We start from the raw sequence: 22,226 nt of genomic DNA, 5'->3' as shown, positions 1-22,226 counted from the left end.
CATAGGTCCAGGCGCCAGTTCGGACCAACTTCATCTGAACCCTGATTACATAAAACTAGTATGAATTCACGGGTCTTTGTTGGATAGCCGCGTCCAGTCCAGTTTCCTATATTGCGCGATTTATGATGCCACGGTTATAAAACTGCTACAATTGCCAATGTTTCCAGTAGATATATGCACGTAGGATTTACACGCAAATGAGCTTCGTTATACAATATATGTAGGTACCTACATGTGCGTTCAACATTCATTAAAAATATCTCATGAAAGAAAGGTAACGAATCAGAGGGGTCTCGTCTCGAGTAGCGGCTGAACCTCTAGTTTTTCCGCACTTTAAACAATTCTTTACACTTTAGACTGCCTAATATTCATCTAAGATTTGTACATAACTACCTACATGTCACATACATTATACAGGTAACAACATATAGTTAGTCAAGTTTAAGGTGAGGTTGAGGTTGGCCCAGGCCGATTTAGGGATGACTCACGTTAGACCGGGCCGTGTCCGGGCCGGAGCTTCCGGTGACTTTTTTATGACATGACAGTCGATCACGTGACGGTTTCCATACAAAACGATGGGCCGGAAGCTCCGGCCCGGACACGGCCTGGTCTAACGTGAGTCATCCTTCATGGTGTTCATAATGGTATCGACTTGGGTCGTCCCATTCGTTTTTCGTCAAGTTCTTAAATTAGTCCTATTCTGCTTTCGTCACGCATCCTACATTGAAAGCCACCGACGATTGTGACGAATGTAGAATGGGTGACGAAAGCAGAATAGGACTAATTTAAGAGCTTGACGAAAAACGAATGGGACGACCCAGGACGATACCTTCATAATGTCCCAAACAACTTCAAAACCACAACCGATTATGATAAGTAGGTATGAATCCTTTCAATATTTCACCTTAATTTGCTTCATCATCATCATCTCAGCCATAAGACGTCCACTGCTGAACATAGGCCTCCCCCTTGGACCTCCATTCGTACCGGTTGGAAGCGACCCGCATCCAGCGTCTTCCGGCGGCCTTAACAAGGTCGTCCGTCCATTTGCTTACATTATGCCTATTACAGTATGAACACGAAGAAATCAATTTGAGTTTGAAAAGTATATTTATCTGCATAATAGCACTTGACAAACAATACAAACCACATTTGCCAAAAACGTAATTCATCGAGGAAATATGCAGTGACTGCCAATGCCAGACTCATAAGACATGACACGATACGAATACGATTGGTACCTATCTCATAAAATTATTAATAGTGTTCTGTCTGCGACAACTGAATATGTCCTCAGCATTCAAAACAGAAGGTCATTAACCGATCCAATGGTAAGGATTATGAGAACAAAATAAATCTTTTAAATTAGAAGTTTTTCATGTTTATTTTATTTGAATATTGTTTACACCAAAAACAAAACGGTAGAAGTTTAAAATCCTACTAAATCTAGCCCCTGAGTTATCTTTACATTTCGGATCACTTTGGATATGCTAATACTTAACAATAACATGATTTAAAACAGGATTAAACTTAATTGGGCCGTGCGGGTCTAAAGGTCCTAAAGTACAGAATAAATAATAGTACTAAGTACAGAAGACTCACTCCCTAACAAAACGCGTCTGTTACGATCAGCACAGATATGGCCGCTAGGTGGCGATACGAACGGATGTACTTTTAGCTACCTGTAACAAAGCGACGAAATCGCGAAGTGAGCCACGCCTGCCTAAAGCGAAAATAGAATAATGTATACATTTGGTTTATTTTCGTAAGTCAGTACTTCAATGTATCTAAAAAGACGCACTGAGTATTCAATGCCCTTTGGCGCCCACTCGTCTACAAACACCACAGTTACTTACGTAATCAAACCTACAGCGGACTTCGTCTACAAATAGTTACACTCACCAAAAACAATCCAATGTAATCATTATGTAAAAGAATAACCTACATGTCTGACCTACATGGAGCCCAGTTTTATATGTCACGTGGCAGGAAAATCTTTTGATCTAGTTTCCAAGTTATATGTCACTTTCGCGGAGTTAATGTATTTGTCTGTGTAACACAAGCGTGCAGTGTTAGATGTAAAAGCATAATATATCATCCGAAAACTTCTTCTAAATGTTAACACGTCTTGGTGTCACTGAGGTGTGATACATTAATTATTTTGTTGACACCGTTGTAATTATGCAATTTAAAAGTAAAGCAAACCGAAATTCATTCGTGATTCCAGTTAATCCGACTACAAACTATGGGTACCTATTGTACCTATTGTACTGTACTATTGTATGTATTTAATTGCACGCTTTTGTCGACCTTGACCAAAAATCGAGAATTAATACTTATATACTTTGCTAAAAATGCGCGCAATGACTTCACTCAGGAGTAAAATTTGTTTAACCCTCCTGCCTTGAAACCTTCGTTCGCACGTGGTTCAATTTTGGAATCTTTCGCTTGCTCTTATATCAATATTAGCAGTATTAGCACGAGTAATTAAACAACTTTGCCCCCTTGTAAAACAAATAACTATTATTCTACTAATAAATATTTATATAAAGTACCTCAGTAGCTATAGGTCTGCACCTAGCTATTATTTTTATGTTTCTTCTCCAGTACATTGGTACCGCCTTCAGCTATAAAGAAGGTCGATAAAAATTAAATTTTCTTTGCAAGACGTCTTATATCGATGCATCTCGCATGCAGTCAGCTAGACTGGGGCAACCACGTGTTAACTTGTAGGGATGTGTATTGTGTTATCGGGTCATATTAAATACATATGTATTTTTCAATTTAGCGTGAAGTCATCCATTTTTGCTCTGTAGGGTGAAATTGCTCATTGAGAAACCATATATGGGCCATCTCATTGAGTAGGGGTATTCACGTCATTTCAAATTAGGGGGGGGGGGGGGGGGGCTGAACATCGGATAATGGTAGCATGACGTAGGAGAAAACGGGATCATTCGAAGCATGATTTTTGGATGATTTTAGGGGGGGGTAGAGGGGTCAAAAATCGACAAAAATCGATGACGTAATTTATGGACAGCCCCGTATCATGAATATAAATTACGAAATAAAAGGACTGTTTTACGAGCCCGTCTATTGGTTAATGTTTATTTATTGACGGTTTAAACAGAGTACGATCCTGATTTAACAATTCGTTACGGTGTTGATCTTATTATGATACGACTTTGAAGATCGTATCAAAACCAGTTCAAACTCATGACAAATTGTTGAATTAGAATCAACCTCCAATTTTGTTAATATAAAAGAAAAAGAAAACGGTACTTCGGTAAAACAAAAACGCTGCAAGTTAAGACTGTCTTACTGTGTGTTATGCGATTACTCGGTCATTTTTAAAATTATTTTTATAACTAAAATATTTTTACGCAAATTTAGGTAGGTTCGAAGACAGATAAGATTGGAACACTAATAAAGCTTTGTAATTAGATTTATCCATTTTTCATTTCGTTCTAAACACTGTAATTTCAGTAATTTGACAATTACATTTGGCAATGATTACTCCTCAACACTCTTTAGGAATAATCATTGCCAAATTTCACTGTTTAGCTATTTACTCTAATGCACCTTGCTTGGTCTTTTTATGCGTTTTTCAAGGATAAAATGTCTTTTTTTGTATTTTATTGATCGCCAAATGCAGGCATTGCCTTACCATTTAAAAATATAAACCGTTGATAACCTTTTGCCAAAAATAACTACGTACGCTTACCTACAGTTTACATTTGTTATTCCTCGATACATTTTATTGTTCGATGTAAAATATTTTTTATTTAGTTAAATAGGTTCAGTGTCACGCAAAATAGGCGCAGGACGTCGAGTTGCGGAAAAGTGCCCGTACTACAATACAATACAATGCAATACAATACAAATACAATAGGTTAGGTACAGTGAACAACGTTATTTATTGTACGTAAACCTAATCGTGCGTTATTTTTCTTTGTCCATTGCTGTATTTTCAAAACATTTTCGACAATAAATGACTTTTTTGTTGTATTAATGAACATCTTGAATTTAAAGCTGCGAGGAGACAACAAACTTCCGAGTATCATTAGTCACTCATGGCCACGGGTACAAGAATCTCTTGTTTTTATCAGCACTTGCTATTTGTAAGACAGCCCTAGTCCGGAATCGAATTCAGGTCATCTCGACACGCGCCCTCTAACTGGCTAAATGGGTCACTGGAAATAGTCCGTTGCTATGCAGTGGCGACAATGACCGAAGGACAGTGGTACATAGTATGACATTCTTTAGTGACCAGGTTTATTACATCAGTCATTAAATAACTGTTAATAACTCTAGCAAGAGGTATTTTACCTTGGGTTTGAAGGGTAACATTGCAGTAGACTCTTATAAGCAGACATCGTAAATTTTATAACATTTTTGGTGCAGCGTTAACACCACTCGTGTTAACGAAATTGGTATAGACGATTCCAACTAAAATGGTAAATTAAGATTAATATTAAAGTAATTAACGCTAATTAATCATTAGGGTTGAAATTGTTTATACCAATTCCGTTAACACCACTCCGCTGCACCGAAAATGCTATAAAATTTACGATATCTGCTTATAAGCATAGAGCATTTAATAACCGGAGCGGAGTTGCTTTTAAGAGCTTATCCCTCTGCCGAAAACCTTGCACAATTGTGCAAACTTTTGTATGGACTGACATTTATCTGACATGGCTATTTGTACGTTACATACAAATCATGTAGAAATAGCCATATTTACAATTGACGCAAAAATATGACAGCCAAGGCGTCTCGAGTTACTAAATGCTCTAAGCTTATAAGACGCACCGATTAAAACCGTGAGGTATAAAGCTTAACGTATTATATTTTAATTGAATTAGTATTTTTCTGTTATTAAAAGCACAGCGAAAGTCGTACAAAGAAAGAAAATGCCAAAAAAAATACGTTCGGTCCGGTTAGTCAATATTTTTATTTAGGTATAATTACTTGAAAAACATACGTGTGAACACTACCTGTTTGATTTTCTCGACTGTAAACATTATTTTTAACTTGAACCAATATTCCAACTAATATTTATATAGGTACATGTACATTCTATATTACATGATATTACTGAAAGAACAAGTAGGTACCTATCTAATAAAGAAAGAAAATTGTTTTTTCCGACCATTTTCCTGAAATTTCCTGAAGGAAACGAGGCAAATGCAATGAAATGGCGCCTGAGCTTCCAATTGGTGGGAAACGGTTCTGGGGAAGCGGGAAATTCACCCATCCGCCACCAATAACGCCCTTCCTTCAATCTACAGTAGTTTGCAGAAATTTACTGCCTTTTAGTTAAAATTTCATACGCTAGATTAGACGGTCTACGGTTATAAAGTCTACGGTATTTAAAATATGATTTAGTCGCAAGATTTGCACTGGACTGTAGAAATTATCGTACTCGAATAAAATACCCGTCAGCTTTTGTGAATCCTCGCACGATCAGACAGAAAGACGAGTCAGGTGAACTGTTTTATGGCAGTTAATTTTTTTGCTTTTCTTACCTTGTACTTGTTACTATACGGTAATATTTGTCCGAGTAATCTGACAAAAGGAAAAGTCGGTCTTTTATTTCACTAAGCCAGCTTTTTACTTTACCCCGTGTTTTACCCGCTGTGTGATATGACAATAAGTGCTATCTTTGAAAACCGCGTTAATTTTACTTACATAACAAGTAATAGTTATGGAAACTACTACGTTTTTCTACCCGTGGAATCTTGTCTCACCTGAATTGGCTCACTGTTTCTATGTCATTACTCATTACCTAACTTGTTACTCTAGCCACAGAATAAATAATAGTACTAAGTACAGAAGACTCACTCTCTAAAAAAACGCGTCTGTTAGGATCAGCACAGATATGGCCGCTAGGTGGCGACAGCGCCACGCGCGGCTTATGGGTTTCCCCAAAATTGGGGCCGAACGATGTACTTTTAGCTGCCTGTAGCAAAGCGACGAAATCGCGGAGTGAGACACGCCTGCTCTAGCTGTAAGTTTTCCTAACAAATCAAATAAAATAAATATAAATAAAGAGATGAGTCGCTTTTACACTTAGCTATAATAGTATGCAATTGTTGGAACGTGGCAAACGTCGACGATAAATGACAAATACGCGACTATCACACTCTACGTGTGACTACTGACGTAAGTCGTATCACTCTTCTATACAAAGTGATCACAAAACACATTCGCCACAAAAAAACATTGTTAGGTACAGGTTACCTAATATAACACATAACACATACTAACTACTTTATTATGCATAAGACCACAATGTAGATAAAAAAACTATACCTAGTTTCATACGAAATTTTTGAAGCAAATGTGGATTCCTACAGAATGGAATAGTACGTCTTATAAAAAAGGATGAAGAATCCAATCCAGGATATACCCACTTTATCCTATTCTTTACATACAAAAGAAAAGATATTCAGAAAAGTTCAATTTTTAAACAATTCAATACAGGTCAAAAGGTAGCCAAATACAGCTGTCTCGGCGCCCAATACGAATTCGTCGCATTTGGCGTCGAGACGCTTGGTTCGTGGGGCAAGGCGCTCGGGAAAAGGCTAAGGGAGGTAACGGGCGACCCCCGCGCGGGCAGCTTTCTCGCGCAGAGAATTGCCATCGCAATCCAACGCGGGAACGCTGCCTGCGTGTTGGGCACCCTCCCGAAGGCACCAAATTTTGATAGGTATTTTTAATTTTTAGTTTTAGTTATTTTAATTGTAGTTAGTTTTAGTTTTATATTTCTGTTTATGGCTTTTAGTAATTTAAATTTATATTAATACTGACATAGGAAAAGAACGATAACTCTATACAATAAAATGTCCCCTTTAATATGTAAATTCAATACAGAATCAAAGTTTACGTATTAAAATGGGTTGATTTCCGCATACAGTGCCTCGGCGTTATCGCAGCCAGTGCGACAAAGTATACATTGTTAGACACAGGTATTTGCTAAGTATCGTTTGCTTTGACAGTTTGCCTACAATCAGTATGTTTGTTTGTACGGGCGGAAGGCGCCATCACGCGCCGTTTGAGTGTATCGTCGGTATCGACATGTCATTGAGACATCTTCAATGCAAAATGACAATAAATTGACTTAGCTTCGTCGGAGCCATGTCAATAAATTCACTAACGCCACAATCTTGTTCGCATTATGTGACGAATAATAGTATTCGAGTACGGTTATGCGTGGGAATGTTAGTTTATTTTCACAACTAAATTAGTAACCAACGCATTGAAAATAAACGCCGGTGGTGGTCTGCTCGCGTTTCCTTCAGTCCAAGGACAAGCATGGGTAATTACTAATTAACAATGACAGTGAACACGCTTCTCAGCGTTTGAAGATATGTAGTTTGTTTAATAAATTAAGAAATTTGCAAGTTCTTAAGCTATACAAATAGATGAAGATATTTTGCAGGAAAACCCGTCACATATTTACACTGTCCATACAAAGGAAGAGTTTTATATAACGTTTTCTTCAGTAATTTCTTTGTAAGTAAAGTAAGTAGATATACATGATTATATTATTGTTGTTGTTGTTGCTGCTACTACAAGTCTGTGCTTGAGCCCTTTTGCTGACACACTTACGGCTCGATTCGGAAAATGAATTAGATTTCTACTAGACTTCAACAAGTTACGATATAATTTAAAGATATTTGTAAGATAGATATGTCAAATTTGACGTTTCCGCGATTCTGGAGGTCCTTTTGAACGATTTTGACAAGTTATGACTTAAATATCCAAGTCACATCTAGTCGATATCTAATGTAGATCTAGTTGATCTCTAAATCTTCTCTAGATATTGTTTGTACCTTATTGTTTGTTTCTGCTTATGTGTGTTTGTAAATAAAATAATATATTATTCTTCTTCCCTTTTTTAACTGGTTACCCAATCTGAGAGCGTTTTCGGACCGGTACCAGATCGGACAATGTGAATGCGCTTTTACAATTTCTATACTTCATTTTATATTTACTTTAAATAAAAGGCTACATTGTACCAAAAGTTAATTCAACGTCATGCATAGAATCGAACTAGATCCGGGCCAAAGTCAACAGCCCCGCTTGTTTGGCGAAGCCGCGCAAACAAACTTAAACTAACAGACATCTATCCACGTGTCCGTCTGATCTATAAGCCATTTCTAGTCTGATTTGACCTCTAAGCTCGTAAAAGCGCGTAGATATCTAAGGTCACTTATACTGGTTTTCTTGGTGGCAACGAGGTTAGCGTCATGAGTAACATAGGATAGGACATGTATTCCTATTGCTAGCTTGGAAAGTCAAACGTTCGAGCTTTTTAACCGTAATCAAAAAGCGCACTAAGAGCTAACGTTGCGCGCGTTGTACCAAGCCGTCTGTAATCTTAATACCTATACGACGATACAAAAAAACCGGGCAAGTGCGAGTCGGACTCGCGCACGAAGGGTTCCGTACCATAATGCAAAAAAAAAAAAAAAAGCAAAAAGAAAACGGTCACCCATCCAAGTACTGACCCCTCCCGACGTTGCTTAACTTTGGTCAAAAATCACGTTTGTTGTATGGGAGCCCCATTTAAATCTTTATTTTATTCTGTTTTTAGTATTTGTTGTTATAGCGGCAACAGAAATATATCATCTGTGAAAATTTCAACTGTCTAGCTATCACGGTTCGTGAGATACAGCCTGGTGACAGACGGACGGACGGACGGACGGACAGCGAAGTCTTAGTAATAGGGTCCCGTTTTACCCTTTGGGTACGGAACCCTAATTAGAAATCAATCGGGCTGGGGCGGGTCTGCCACCAACTCATGGCAGTAAATGCACCAGCAGTTGAACACGTCCGTTTGACTGTTCAAATTCAAAATTTAGGCAATGAAGTAGGCAACGACAGTCGAACCGAACTCGCATCAAGAACTATTCCTAAACGACCTATTCACAGCTGCACAATACGTTAATTTGTCGATTGAGTCGGGTGTGCTACAGCCTGTACGAATATGATGGTCGTTCTTGTCTACGTGACAGCGTGATAAAACAGTGTCCGTCACTTTCAATCCCGCGGTGTTAAAAAGCGCCAGTTATTTTGTCTCGTGGATAAAACCATCCATAATACGCCGGCTGCCCTTATACTAGTTCGCCTAACAATACGGTTCGCCTGTGCTTTGTAAGCGATTAGTAATAACGTCACAGTTGACACGACCCAATAGAAGCTGTGATTTTCCATGCGAATGTCGATGCAAATTGTCGCCTAGACGGTGATAACAGATGAATAGATAGTAGATAACGAATACAAGTTTCAATAATATGCCATTTATATTATAATCTGGAGGAAATTTCCAGCCGTTTTCTAACTTTTTTATTATTATCTATTACGTATTTGCATGGGTTAAGAGAATTTTTATTTTAAAGGATATTCAATTAAAATCCAAGCTATCAGTAACTTTTATCCGTATATTAAATCGAGAAGTTACGACTTTTACGAGATTACACGAGTAGGCACTAGATATATTCCTAGGTAACAAACGCTTATTTATTGCTGACCGTACCTATTTAGAGGTAGCATACTTGTAAAAATTTAGCAGTAAATTGAATTAAAATCTCTTAAATCAGTTAACTCGCTCAATAGATATTAAATTACATCAAAACATGGTCCATTTTCAAACTGAATTATTTAAAAACTGTTACTAATATACATACATAACATAAGTAAATGTATTACATAAACTAGGTATATTACGGGCTCATTTAAAAACAATACGCGACACGGTATGTCCGTACATGCGATATTTAAAAAGTAAAACATGTCACATAGATACCTAGCTACTTGTAGCATAAGTAGTAACCGTCTTTGAAGTCTTAACATTATCTTTGTTCCACCTATTGTACTGGTATCATAGGCTGGTAGTGGTAGGTATCCTACTTTAGCTATCAATAATACTGTGTCAACGGAACATAGGTATCACCTTTGTTTATGTTATAACAATGACTAAAACATGTGTAATGTCGTATTTTTATACACAGAAACCACAACAAAGGGCATGTGTTTCGTGCAGTAAAAGTAGACTATATACCTACAATGATCTTATAACAATAAACAAGCGCGAGTCGGACTCGCGCACGAAGGGTTCCGTACCATAATCCAAAAAAAAAACAAAAAAAAAGCAAAAAAAGAAAACGGTCACCCATCCAAGTACTGACCACTCCCGACGTTGCTTAACTTTGGTCAAAAATCACGTTTGTTGTATGGGAGCCCCATTTAAATCTTTATTTTATTCTGTTTTTAGTATTTATCGTTATAGCGGCAACAGAAATACATCATCTGTGAAAATTTCAACTGTCTAGCTATCACGGTTCGTGAGATACAGCCTGGTGACAGAAGGACGGACGGACGGACGGACAGCGAAGTCTTAGTAATAGGGTCCCGTTTTACCCTTTGGGTACGGAACCCTAAAAAGGTTTTTGTAACTATCGCTTGGTCTAGCTGGTGTATTAAAAACTTCGGTACCTTATCCAGGATTTTTTCAAAGGGTCAAAATAAGGCAGGTTATAACAAAATAGATAACGCAACGGAGAACTCACAATATATATCGGAGATGATAATGAAGACGATTTTTCGATTATATAGCCATGATACATACCTATTATATCGGTAGTATTGTGATAGATAGATAACATAAAGCGACGCCATAAAGACGGCTATGAAATAGGATCCCCTATTGTTGTCAAACAAGAGACATACCAACGTATAACAACTACGAATATTCCGGTTACCTATGTTTACAGAAATGAGTGAATTATAGGTAAGTAGAAGCACAGACCGACACGTGAATTATGGATGGCTATATCCACGTGATAAAATACCTAAATGTCACTTTTTAACATCACGCGATTGAAAAAGATGGACGCTGTCACATAGACAAATCGTCACTAATTTGAAAAAATCTCGTATCTCGCACTGCTACTCAAAATTAAAACGCAGCAACTCTGTAGGTATGCATCCCGTACATAGTCACCACATTTTTCTATTGATTGACAGAAAAAAACACGAGTTTTTTATTTTTCAAAGTATTCACGAAATACGACTATCGTATCCGTACATTATGAGTGTAATCGATGAAAGATAATTTCAAACGATTCTCATAAATTTTGTAAAGTCTGCGACACTCATCAGTGACTGCTGGCACGTCACGTGGTTGATATGTCTTGATTCTATCTTGTTTACTCGTACATAGTTATGAGGTTCATTGAATTAAGTTGTTAAAATGATAACTTATTCAGTGACTGCTGAAAGCCTTGGAAGTTTTCGGTATAACGATTGTGGTTCAGAAGTTACAACATAAGTAATTCAACATACAAATTCCCAGAACTAACTCAATTCCCTTGGTGAGAAGGAATTTATTGGATTAAAGCGTTAAGGGATCGATTCATACAACGAACTTTGAGGTAAGTAAAGTAGCATAAATGATAAAGTAGTAGAGATTTGGAAATATACTTTAGATTTTATATTAAGTAATAAATAAGTTTGTCTAGAACCCGAAACCTAGATATAGGTTAGCCATCTCTAAGTTCTCTAACACGGTTTTGCTTTTAGCTAAGTTATTCAAACAATCGCAATTTCTATTCTTGCGATTGTTGTAAGCGTGCGACATAACGGATCGTTCTCACCATTACTAAAGGGGCCCACTGATTAACAGTCCGCCGGACGGTATCGGCCTGTCAGTTGTTCGAAACTGTCAAAATTTAGTTCTAACTGACAGGCCGATACCGTCCGGCGGACTGTTAATCAGTGGGCACCTTAATCATTTTATTCATGTCTTAGTCTCAGTAAGTGCGTTTGTAAACGTAGGAAGCGCTTTTATTTCAAAAGCTTATCAAAATGTTATCAAAGCATGTTAATTTAACATTGAACAAGGTAAAAGTTACTCTTAGGTTGAGGAATCTTTAGAACAGCACAGCAATGGGACCCGGCTATATCCAAGCGATATCGCTGTCAATCTCATTGGGAGCATTCCACGGGCTGTCCCGTACAAACGCATTGTATTTCCTGTGTTGCGACTTTTTTCTCGGCATTTAAAGCAGGCGATTATTTCTCTGTGCATATTTTTACCATTTGTCATAAAAAAGAAAACTCTTATACCTTTAAATCTTCAGAAACCTCGCGTTTGTACGGGACAACGGTAGACAATTTCGTGGAATGCTCCATTGACGGAGTTAAATATTTCAATGGGGGCGCAGCAACTCAGTTTGATGTTTAAAACAGTGTCATCGCTTTTTCCCCGTTCCTGCAGTCACAATCCGAATATAATCTTAAACCTGTATAGCTATGTGTGTAATGTAAGTAAATTAGGTTACTGACCTGGTAATGTTGTCCTGTCTGTCCGCAATCGTCTGCAAGCTCACAGCATCTCGCAGCTGCATAACGAGGGCTGTTCTGACCGCGTCCGTGCATCTCCACTCTTCAATCCTTTCACAGAGAACCTGTCGATATTCATTTAATTCACTTTTTGATTTAGCTAAATCCGAGTTTTAATGAAAAACTAAAAAAAAATGTTTAAAGTGTCATTATTAAAATGATTAGGTATTTGAGCGATTTTCGTCTGTATTTGTGCTGCCAAAGAATTTGATCCACCAAAACTCGAAAAGTCTACTGTGGCTAACAGAACAGTTTAATGAATTTAATATCGTTTTCGGTTAATTTAACTATCCATTTTCAGACTCCATCGACAGACCATCAGCTCGATGGTACCAAATTAACTATTGTACAAAAGAGAAATATTCTTTCCTAATATCGGCAGATATGAAGTAATCTTGCTCTCATTCAAACTTACCAAAAAATCAATTTCTTACCTCAACATCATCAGAATAAATCGGAGTATTTCTAAACACGTCCTTCTTGACAACAGCCACGTACGGCCCTTGCACTCCTCCCACAAACTTCTCACAGTTGAAGAACAACGCATCCTTCTTGACCATCTCCTCTTCGACCCCGGGGAATGTCGGGTTCATATCAACCGCACACGTTGGAGCTACTAAAGTATAGTCCCAGAAGGCCCAAGCGCCGTACTGGTGTAATAGGAGCGTTGTAGCCACGTCGTCGGCTAAAACTCCTGTGAGCTTGGATGCCGCGGGGAAGAAGCCGATCATGCGCTTGCCTGTTCCTGAGTATCTTTGAAGCTTCTGTTCTAGGTTGTTCAGGTCGATGAACCCTTCTTTTGTTTCTGGGATTTTGACGATCTGGAAATAATGATGTTGGTTAGCGGTTTGACAAGACAATGTACATAATAGATTCCCCATCGGCACACTAACCTCCTCAACGATGGGTCGTGTATTAATAATAACTACTGTAACTTTCTTATTATTCAATAAATTTAAAAAAGGAATAAAGGTATTGAAGGTAATGCACATTTCATAAGTGTATTGGTGATCTGGTGGTGGTACACATCATATCTTATCATATTTATTTCAGTTCTTGTTAACTTCTAGATTTCATTGATTACTTCGTCTTCATGGCTTATTTCGTGATCTTCAAGATGCCTAAAATATTTATTTGTGATATCAAAAAAACTCTTTTTAACCTCGAGATTGAATACCAGCCGTTAATCTTAAAGATGACTGATTTCTTGCAGATTTAATCCAACAGATAAGACAAGATTTACTTGTATTCATTACGGCCTTACAAATGTAAGTTATTTTTGGGTTTGCTAGGTGGCGTGGCGTTACAAAATGAAACGCAGAAGATTTCTCGTGATCAAGTCCCGTTATTCCACAAATAAATGGCGCAAAAGCCTCGCTAGCCCTCACCACGCACAAGCCACTTATCAGAATAGTTCCCGCTTTGATTTCGTCAACTCCCAAGGGCGGTCCCTACTTTGTCTCGTAATATTTCATGGAGCAGAAAATGTCTTATTCAAAACGCCAGGAAAGTTATGTAATAAAATCACCCTGCTAAACTTGGAAATTTTGTCTGGATTAACAATTTCAGCCAATCTTAGTTTTAAAACTATATTCGTCAATTTAGTTACCAAAAGATTTTACGATACAATAACATGGAAAATGTCAAACAAAGCATAAAAACATCAGTCGCAGTTCTAATTGCGTATTTATTCTAAACAGAGTTACTTCTGTTAAGTGCGAATAGATTAATTGGCTCCCACAAGGACATTAGGTGCCATAAAATCAAACTAGGTACGTACCTAGTTACCTACCTAATAAATAGGTACCTATTAAAATCGGTAGTTGTGTTTGTTCCTATCGTGGGTTCAAGGCTTTGTTTGCCCATTTTTATTTTATATCTTGAATATAAAAAAAAAAAAACTTTTTCTCAAAAATGGACGGCAAAGTCGACCTTGCCGTCTAAAAAATAGGTCGCGAAGCGCGTAGTTTATGGTCAGTCAAAATTTAAAAAGTTAAAAACATTGCAGTCTCGATTTTGGGACTGCAATGTTGCATACAAATTCCATTATTTGTCGTGTTCCAAACTTTTTAAAAGTTCTAATGGCCATATCAAATAAAGGCACCGGCCCATTAAACAGCCAAACAGATGATAAGTACAGCGACTATTTAGCTGTCTCAAATAGGTTGGCGTATTTTTGGCAGAAAAATACACTTCTATTTTTTTATTAAAAAAATAAAAAGGCGGCAAGGGCTTTTTTCTGTGAAAATATATACGTAAGAACGTTGCTTTTGTAAAATATTTCTATGATATTTATGTTTCTTGCACCATTTTTGAGAAAAGCACTATATATGACTCGGCTGGAAGGCTACTTGCTGGCTTCGGATTCAATTAAACGGACTCCCAAGGTCGTCCGTTTAAAACGAATCCTCAGCCTGCAAGTAGCTACTTCCGAGCCTCGACAATAATGTACTATTATTCACAGTAAATACAAACTTACTCGTACGTAAAAAAAACTACCAAATTGAGTAATGTGGAATGACCTTCTGCTTTATTTATATCCACTCGGCCGTTCACACAAACCGATTTGAATGCAAATTCGGGCAATCGTCCTTCAAAATTGTAGGTATTACCTGTGGGTATAGGTACTTACTTATATAAATTTACATTATAAAAGTATGTTTTGAAGTACATAAGGTGTATTCGGGTAATACCGAATGTCGGATAATTCCGAAATTCAGATGAAAATCACCCTTAATTCCATCATTATAAAAGTCTCTTTTCGGAATTATCCGACAGTTTTCGACATTCGGAATTACCCGAGTAAACCTTAATAAAAACTATAGGTATTAGCTTGATACCTAAACCTAAACCATTTTTCTATTTCTTTTTTGAGGTCTAAATAATAGGACTGTAGAAACCTATAAATACTCGTATCAATAGTATCAATACATTTGTAACATATAATTTAATAAACTCGTGCTCATGTGTTTTTACAAACATGAGGAAGATTGAATTAATATTACTCGTATTCTACACACTTTTATTTTTTAGCTTAGCTTCACTTCTCTTTCTATGGTGCTTCAAATCTTGTAACTTAAATTTGGACCACTTCCGGGTGTCTGATTGAGCTGAAATTTAGCATTCTTACATATTTCCGATGACAATGCAATTATATGCTAACATGGAGCTGATCTGAAGATGCAGTTGGAAGGTAGCCAAAGGAACTATTCGACGGAAAAACATAAACACACTGAGTTTAGGCTCATTTGAAAGGTCTCGAGAAGTACTTGATAGGCAAGCAAAGGAGAGAAAGTACAGACGGCAATAAAATAGTGTAAGTATGAAAACATATTTTTGACGGTTACTTATTTTCTTACATCTTTATGTGCCTCAAACTCTGGACATTACACGAAATAGGAAAGTTTAGACTGATGATGCCCACCATCTGGCAAGTATAATTCTTCACAATTATATATGTTTGTCTACAACTACTAGAAGCATCCTTATGTATTTGTAATAAGGCTTACGATGTCCGCAAACAGTGTGTTCGATGGTACATACAATACAAAAACATTGTCAAAGTAATTAGTATATGTGCTATTTGCTAAACTATTTATGTTAATGAGCCTTCTTATTATGTTTACCAAAACAATGTTTTTTATTACTACGTTTTGTGACAATAACAACCCATAATTACCAAATATTACTGAAACAATACAAAATTAGTAAATTCTACGACTGAGTTTACTTTTCGCAAAATTGAGGCTTTCAAAAGTAAATCTTTTAGTTTTTAGTGTAAGTATGCCTTAAGTGTTCTTATTTAAATTGTAATCTGCCGTTTTATTCCTGCTTTCAGTTCATAATGTGTCGCAATGGGCCGTATATTTTGAACTAACTAAATGGTCAATAAACTTTTCAACTGCAGATATTGCCTTCGTTTGCGGATCATTAGCAAGATCTTCATACAAATATAAGCCTTATGCCGATGCTATAGGATAGAGATTAGCCAGACAATAGGTGTTGTTATATTTAAATCAATTCAATGTCACTAAACAAATTAGACGGTGTGGGTGTCAGATGTTGATGATTATAGGATTGTTGACTACATGTGATGAAAATAATACCTACTGCAGGTTATTTTTGCCTGCTCGTGTAATTGGAATCTTATTACCTTATTCATTTAAAAAACCGTATTAGAGGCATGACGATTGTGCGCATAACTTTCTATAGCATATTATTTAGATTTAGGTACCTTTTATTATAAATTCTCTAGAATTCCTCAATATTCTATGATGTATAATTATGTATAAACAAGAACATTATAAAACGAATTCCAAAATCTATGTTTCAGAGTATTAAAAATTACCTCATGTAAGTTAGCAGTCTATTGCCATGCTTTTAAATTTTATGAATGTTTGAACGACCTGAACACATAGGTAAGTAAAGGCTTCTAAAATCAGTACACAGTACAGTATTTATTTTATCCTGTTTTCAGTACCTAAGTATTTGTTGTTATAGCGGCAACAGAAATACACATCTGTGAAAATTTCAAATGTCTAGCTATCACGGTTCATGATCTACTGGTGACAAACAAACGGACGGAGAGACGGACAGTGGAGTCTTAGTAATAGGGTCCCGTTTTTACCCTTTGGGTACGGAACCCTAAAAACAACCACGTGTTATGTTTCTGTTTCCATGTAATCGTCAAGAAAACATAAAGATGGATTCTGTTCTGCAATACACATTAAGTATACACAAACTGACCTATTTGGCCCGCGTACGCTCGTCCCAAATAGCGAACATATTGCGACTAATCCGACTGCAAACAAACACAAATGCCAGTTGTACTTGTATTACAAAAAGAAAACATAATATCACGCGATTTGACATATTTATGTTGCATGATAGCCGTAAGAATAGAATTAGGTAATATGTTATTGTTTTCTGTATAGTCTGCGCTCTAACCGGGACAAATGCTTGAAACGTGATCGATAAAAGGACTCTTGGTTAAGTATTTAAAATAAATACAACAGAATGGTGATTAAGTATTTAAAATAAATACAACAGAATGGTGACCTTAAACACTCCTTCTTTTATTAGGTTCTGAACTATTTTGGTTAATTTATATTAAATTTACTTTTAGCGTTTATTTTGGGCAGTATCGTTTTATTTTATTTACTTAAATCAGTTTCAACAACTGGCTTGTTCAAACCCTTTATGAATAAAGTTGGTGAGAAGTATATATGGTCATAATTAGAGTAACAGAATTATAAAAACGTAAACGTAAAAAATAACCTCTAACACTGTGATATAGGACATATATTACAGTTTAAACGAATAAAAGAAAACCTACGAGTCGGGTTGGCAAGATGCAACAAAATTTAAATATGCTAATACCTACTAAAGTAGTAACCAAGCCTCTAGATAACCTTTTTATTTATACATATAGGTATCTAGCGGTGCCTTTGGTTCCACCCACATGGAATTTGGTCTCGTCATTTTCTGTCCCTTCTTACAGTGAATTTCCAAAAATAAAGTGGCTTATTTCCGTCCTCAGGACTTATTTAAGCTTTAACACGCCAAACACCCAAAAATACCTACTTATCGTCAAAATCGATACCGTGAAAAGTTAACTGACAGACAGATTTTTTTTCGCATCTAGGTACTGTCAGCAACAGCGGTTGCTAAGCGGGCGAGGTGTTCAAAATTACCTTGACATGCTCTTATTCTCTTAACAATAAAGTCGCGTCAATATCATTTTGGACACCTCGCCCGCTTAGTAACTTCTGCTGCTGACAGTACCAAGATTGTAATCTGATGGGTCTGTGTAAGTAAATGAGATATTTGACCTGTAACTTCCAGATAAACTCAGATAACACTGAAGAAGAATTTCTGTTCCACCAGAAAATTCCTCAGCTGCAGATTTTCTTTTCACTTCGAATATTTGCTTCTACCATAGATTCCAATCAACAGTTTATATCACAAGTTTTCTCATTTCTCCCCCAAGCGGCATGATGGTACTAATATCAACATTAGCTGTAAATAAAGAAGAAATGAAACTCAAAATCCGAATTTCATAATAATTATATTATTTCATAATAAAAAGTGTAGTTAGTGTCTGGTACCATCGCTGGGGCTGCTAGAATCAATCACAATAATTGGAGCATACGCTTTAGGTACCAACAACATTCATTCCATTTCATAGATAGTTCGTTTTCGAACTCATTGCATTGGGATTCTTATATTTAGAATCAGTTTCATGGTTTCCAAATATATAGTCCCAATAATGCTCTATTTTAATCCCTCCAAGTGAGAAGACGACATTTTTAAATAAAGCAGAAATCATAATATAAAATTCCATTCTCATTTGTATGCACGTCTTGTATTCTCAACATATAACATAAATACAATAACAAGGTGCTAACAACAAACTGGCACGAGAATCTGTGTTATCTGTGCGATTGTTTCATTCCTGTACAAATGAAGATATACAGAAGTACCGATCCATAAGTACCTACGCTTAAGTCGATTCAATCTATAGAGGATTCGATCGTCGAAACTGACGTAGTATCGGCACAGACAACTGTAAAATACGGGTCACTACAAATCACTGTCAATTCACAAATCAGAGCATTCGTAAAGGAGTCCCAAATGACTTTATAGAGAAGATGAGATAAAAGTTTAAGTGCAAAATCTTTTGTAAATCTACTGCCGTATTTCCAATAATACGGTGTATAATGTCACATTGATAAACCTGCACGAGTCACGACTGATGTCCAGCCCAGTATGATGTTCGTATTTGTCTACGTGACAGCGTGATAAATAGTCTCTGTTAAAAAGCGACTGTTATTTTGTCACGTGAATAACACCATCTATAATACACCTGTAGGGCTAAGATGGTCGGCTCTTTATCATTTGTCACCATGCCTGTCACGTTCTAACAAATTTATAAGTGCGAAAGTGATGCATGGCATGACAGGGGATAAAAATGCGACCATGATACCGCTTCTGGTGGGTTCCTCTAACTTAAACCAAAGATTCTGAGTAGTGCCCTTGTCGGCAGTCTATTTAGCATGCGGCTCGCGTATACGCGTCTTTACGACCGGCAAATTCCTATCGTTATCAGAAGTGCAAACCGTGGGCCCGATCACGCATTTGCCATGCAATGGGTGAGGTTATTCATGATTCATGATGCAGTTTTCTATATTATAGGTATTCTATAGTACAGCGTATTCAACTTTTTGTTTATGTACTTCTCCTTCCTTCCTTGCGTTATCCCGGCATTTTGCCACCGCCTGGGGTCCGCTTGACAACTAAGCGACGATGACAGTAGTTTTTACGAAAGCGACTGCCATCTGACCTGCCAACCCAGAGGGGAAACTAGGCCTTATTGGGATTAGTCCGGTTTCCTCACGATGTTTTCCGTCACCGAAAAGCGACTGGTAGATATCAAATGATATTTCGTACATAAGTTTCAAAAAACTCATTGGTATGAGCCGGGGTTTGATCCCGCGTCCTCCGGATTGCAAGTCGCACGCTCTTACCGCTAGGCCTCTAGCGCTTTTTAATCTCCCTACCATTTTTTTTTTTTAGTAAAATGCTACAAGAACACCCTCAAATCACAGAAATACAGTTCATTCCTTTGGCGTAAACCGACCCATCAAAGTAACAGGCACTTCAAATGTTCCTATTTCCGCCTCGTAGTGGCAGTGTCAGAAAAGTTCACGACTGACCCATTTTTCACAATACAATATCATTTCAATGGCTTACCAAGCGCAAGCAAGTAAATCCCTAATCCAGTATGAAAGTACTCTCAGTTCACAAATAGTCTAAGAGGTCTAGGGGTCACATTACACTGGTATAAAAGAGTCAAGTAGCCCGCAACATCAATGACACAGCCAGGGTCGACACAGCTGCAGCGTGTATCATTTGCGCGAATAGATGCACCGGACGTGACATTCAAAGACGGAATTATTATTTCTGTTGGACGGAGGAAATTTTGAAAGCAGTTGATAAAGGCATAACATAACATGAATAGTTGGCTGATTTAGACTCCAGTTACGATCGCCATTTTCGGAATGTTTAACGTTTGGAGAATACATTTTTCATCGCTTGGCATTGCGAGGCGAAAGAATATGTAGGCCATGGTAAACGAGGAGGGTGAGAAACACCCCGTCAGGTAAACGTCCCAGTGCTCGATATGCTAATGCTGAATAGTTAACTAAGTTGACACTCTTTTGTCGCCTATATTGCTTATGACGTAGGACTAGGTATGTTTAAAGATGACATATGTACTGGGACAGTGACAAAGTACCTACCTTGGGCCTTGTAGTTTCAAAAATATTACACGACTTTGTCATTAGAATATCCTTACACACCCTTACATAAGCATAGATAAAATTTACATTATTTAATAATGTTTTATCCCCTGAGTCCGGATATTAAGGGTAAATGACTAGATATACGAGGTTCATATGCGACCCAGATTGGGAATTTATGTCACTTGAGAGACCCTCCATAAATTTTCCGATCCTAAGTAGGTAAACCTACGCGCATTTCATCTTACATGTTATCGAAACGCTGACCTTCTCAATCGATTTTATGCGTAACCCGCTATCGATAACTTGCTCGGATATCAAAAGTGCATACGATTTCTATAAAACTACTTACTAGATTTCACCGAATCAACCAGCCATTTACAGAGTGATTTTGTAATGTATGACCATACTTTGCTGAGTGAATATGTATGTCATACACTGTATGACATACAGGACTCATACTGGACAACTTTTACTATGGGCCCAACTCCGAAAACGCAAAAAAAAATTGATATCTCATACAATTCAGTGAATTACGGTCATGTCAATGTTTTCTATGGAACGTCAGTTTTGTTTTTGCGTTTTCAGGGTTGGCTCGATGGTAATAGTTCTTCTGTATGACGTACGGTACAAGTCGTAGAACTTCGGACCTTATATCAATGTTCACAATTAAACTCTTTAATTTAAAGGATGGTTTTCAAACTAAAAAGCGAGGCATTCATTTCGAAGGACGACCACCGGTAGTCATACCCATACACGGATCGTTAGATTTCATTTGCATAGGTATGTTTTTTTTATAATTCAGTTGTTATTATTATAGGCAGCCCCATGTTATAATAGGGTTTTAAAAATATCCCTTCAAGTACATGAAGTGAATCTAGGACGAGCAATTTAAGCATTCCTTATAGTAACGCGAGGGCAACACGCGACAGCCATTATATGTGGGCTGGCGACCCAAATATGGGCATGTGTTATAACGAAGGTATAGTAAACATTTCGGACCCGCATACCGCAAAATGTTGTTGTGTAGGTAACGTTTTGATGTAACCTGCCTAAGTACCTACTTACATTATGTTTTTATATGTGACCAGTCCGCGTTTTGAGGACATAAGTGGAACGACCGATATAAAATAATCTCATTTTTAGTGTCCTCAAATGCGTCATATATGTATGTATAATGTTTAGGTACTTACAGATTTAGTTATGATCAAACAACAAACAACATTCTTCATCCATAAAGATTAGATTGGGCAGAATTGGTGCAGAGTGCAGACAAGCAAAATTTCTACCAAATACATGTTTAATTACCTCGTATACTTAGTACCTACCTCTTACACCTACAAATAATTCGTTTGTTCATGCTGATTCGGAAGACCTAAGCAAATTTAAATTGCTCTTTTCATCACTTTGTACGTGGGCCATACTGAAAGTCTCTGGATTCTGATATATGAGACGACCGACATAATTTTTCTAAGTGGCCAGTCCAGGAATTTTCGGTATGCCCTAAGTACTGCCCGA

The 22,226-nt window shown here is 37.2% G+C and overlaps 1 protein-coding gene across 1 annotated transcript in view; it reads right to left on the bottom strand.

The window, feature by feature from the left end:
* Positions 1-22,226, bottom strand: part of LOC134670743 (uncharacterized) — a 107,769-nt gene that overhangs the window by 24,504 nt on the left and 61,039 nt on the right. The window contains exons 4-5 of the mRNA XM_063528560.1: positions 12,843-13,229; positions 12,352-12,473 (exon numbers count right to left, since the gene is read on the bottom strand). Coding sequence (XP_063384630.1) covers positions 12,352-12,473; positions 12,843-13,229 — 509 coding nt within the window. The remainder of the gene's footprint in view (positions 1-12,351; positions 12,474-12,842; positions 13,230-22,226) is intronic.

The sequence above is a fragment of the Cydia fagiglandana genome, chromosome 14 (genome assembly GCF_963556715.1).
Source record: "Cydia fagiglandana chromosome 14, ilCydFagi1.1, whole genome shotgun sequence".
Lineage (NCBI taxonomy): Eukaryota > Metazoa > Arthropoda > Insecta > Lepidoptera > Tortricidae > Cydia > Cydia fagiglandana.
This window is presented reverse-complemented; position numbering and strand designations above follow the sequence as displayed.